The sequence below is a fragment of the Penaeus vannamei genome, chromosome 22, assembly GCF_042767895.1.
Source record: "Penaeus vannamei isolate JL-2024 chromosome 22, ASM4276789v1, whole genome shotgun sequence".
In the NCBI taxonomy this organism is placed as follows: domain Eukaryota; kingdom Metazoa; phylum Arthropoda; class Malacostraca; order Decapoda; family Penaeidae; genus Penaeus; species Penaeus vannamei.
Window position 1 is genome coordinate 38,120,303 of NC_091570.1, and position 2,500 is coordinate 38,122,802.

Sequence of the window (2,500 nt, forward strand, 5' to 3'; positions counted from 1 at the left end):
ATGACCATGTGTCAAATTTCAAGATCTAGGATCCTTCCAAATCTCCAAATTCTTTTACTTTTCTTTTATTCTTTTCACTCTTAAATACTTGTAGTAATATGCCTAAAATTTGATATATATTAACTGTATTAAGCATTAGCACTGGTAGAAAACCCTTGTATGTTATGTATTGGTGTTTCCCTTATGTAAAATACATATATAAGAAAATATTCTGTTTCACTATCACAGATCATTACACAACTGGACAAAGCAAGTAAGATATGATTACTCTTTAAACTTGTCACTTATTTTGATACATGTGAAGTGCATTCACCGTGATTAAGATCTTATATCTGTTGTTTCCTACTTGCCTTGCAATGCTTCTATGCTTAAAATTTCTTCAAAAGGATTAGTTAAAGAGGAAGTTAACTTTTTTTTTTTTTATCTGTGTCCAATATTCACAAATACACAGGTGTAATGATATTCTGCACCTTTATTTGTGAAACTTCAAAGAAATGAGTATGCTAAAACAGATGTCACTATGGAAGTAGGTTTATTTTGTTCATTAGTATTCCTGATTTAGGTTATTCAATTGGGAACAAGTTTGGTATGGTAAACTTGTACTGCAAAATGGCTGGGCACATCAGGGTCCAAGAAGCTATGTTTTTTGAGGCCCTCTGTATATTATGTTTAGGATTCTTGGAAGCTTGGGAGTGGTGAAAAATGCATCTCTCACAGCTATGCCAGCAAAGACAGTAAAAACTTTTCTTGTGTATTTTTGGTCAAAATATCTATCAAGACAAGATGAGAGATGGTGAATGAGTTACGGGATGTCTGATTAAATTGCTTTTGATGCGAATATATGTGACATTAGCTTAGTAAAGAATTATATGAGATATGGCCTTAAACATTACTGTTCTTAGATTGTAGAGTATTATTCTCCCTCTGGTAGAGTGCTGGCTTTTTGCAAGGTCTTGGGTTCACAGCTGGTTGCTCCTCTTAGTTGACTACTGGGAACGAATACTTACAGCATGCTGGGATCAAAGTCAGGGTGGAAAGGAACTGGCCACCCAACTGCATAAACCTGTGGCTTAGTGCACAAGTTCTTCAATTGACAAGTCCCCTATGTCCACTTGGATATGGGATGAAAGAGTTTTTAAAAAGTTGTCCAGTGTTATGACGGAAGAAGAAGTCATTTGATTTGTATGTATATATTGTATTAGTTTATATTTGATTGCATTTTATGAATTCTGTTGTAAGAATGGGATTTTCCACTTCTGTAACCAACTTTTAAACACAAGCTTTAAACACTTTCTTCACTCAGACAAAGCACTGACATCTGTACACAGGTTTTAGATTTAATTGAAATAAGAAAGGAATGTGAATTATGCATTACTTTTCTGTTTCATTTATTCTCAATATCTACATCATTTCTTGTAAGGACTGGATTGAAAAGACCATTACGGACAGGTAATTGATTATGCAATTTAGCATCACTCCTATAAAGGGTGGCAGGCTGTAATAAAACCCCGGAAGACATACTTGCTGACGTTCTAGGCCTTGGACCATCCACATTGAGGATATCTCCGGAGAACACATCAACATCACTACTATTTTCTGTAGCAATAGTTACAATTGGGTTGTCTTCGCCAAGATCATCATTTACCCAATCATTGGAGTCAAGGTTGTTGCTGAACACTGCCTGAGGGTAGAACTGATTGTTATTGGCTACATATATTACTGATCCATATTTCAGATTTCCTTCAATTCACTTACCATCAGGAGCAAAACTCGGACTAACTACAACCTAGCACATATTTCTACACTTACTGGAGGTGGTTAGTGATTGGTATTTTATTACTCTCATTATCATTAGAGACCGACAGACAGCCACATGTATGTATATATGTACCAGCCTAAGATTCAGATATATTCCATAAATGTAACTGTAACAGTGTAACATCATTGTAAATATAAATATAACTTACTCCCAGAAAAAAAAGAAATATAATAATCCAGGTATCATGAGTACCTAGATATGCTATTGAAGCTACTTGCATGACAACTTCTGAAGGACGAATTATTATCAGGTACAGTAGTATGATCGACTAATAACAAACTTGTGATCGACTGGTTGGCCACCCCTGAATTAGTCCAACGGTTCATTTTCGTTATCTATGAACCGTGTCTATGTTGACAACTGCAGAAAAGGTATGAATGAGACTGGATATCTTCACAATACAAGAGATGTATTTGACCGGTTTCGATTACGTCTTCATCAGAAATACATGTATACATGTATTTCTGATGAAGACGTAATCGAAACCGGTCAAATACATCTCTTGTATTGTGAAGATATCCAGTCTCATTCATACCTTTTCTGCATTCGTTATCTATACTTAGGCTATCTATATCGTCGTAATGTGACCTTATTTGATACTAAATGGATTTATTTATGGCGTAGGGTCTCACCTTCAAGTATCTGGCAATTTCTTTCTTGGTCGTCGTGCCAACCGAAGAC

General features: G+C 35.4%; 1 protein-coding gene across 2 annotated transcripts in view; it reads right to left on the reverse strand.

Moving 5' to 3' along the window:
- Positions 1–1,371: 1,371 nt before the first annotated feature.
- The window catches only part of LOC113822701 (sodium-dependent proline transporter), a 12,054-nt gene continuing 10,925 nt past the window's right edge, over positions 1,372–2,500 (reverse strand). The window contains exons 14-15 of one of the 2 annotated variants that reach the window (XM_027375237.2): positions 2,452–2,500; positions 1,372–1,681 (exon numbers count right to left, since the gene is read on the reverse strand). The exon at positions 2,452–2,500 is cut by the window's right edge and continues 104 nt beyond it. In XM_027375237.2, coding sequence (XP_027231038.2) covers positions 1,385–1,681; positions 2,452–2,500 — 346 coding nt within the window. In that variant the 3' untranslated portion in view covers positions 1,372–1,384. The remainder of the gene's footprint in view (positions 1,682–2,451) is intronic. The other variant, XM_027375239.2, reaches the window with a different exon arrangement.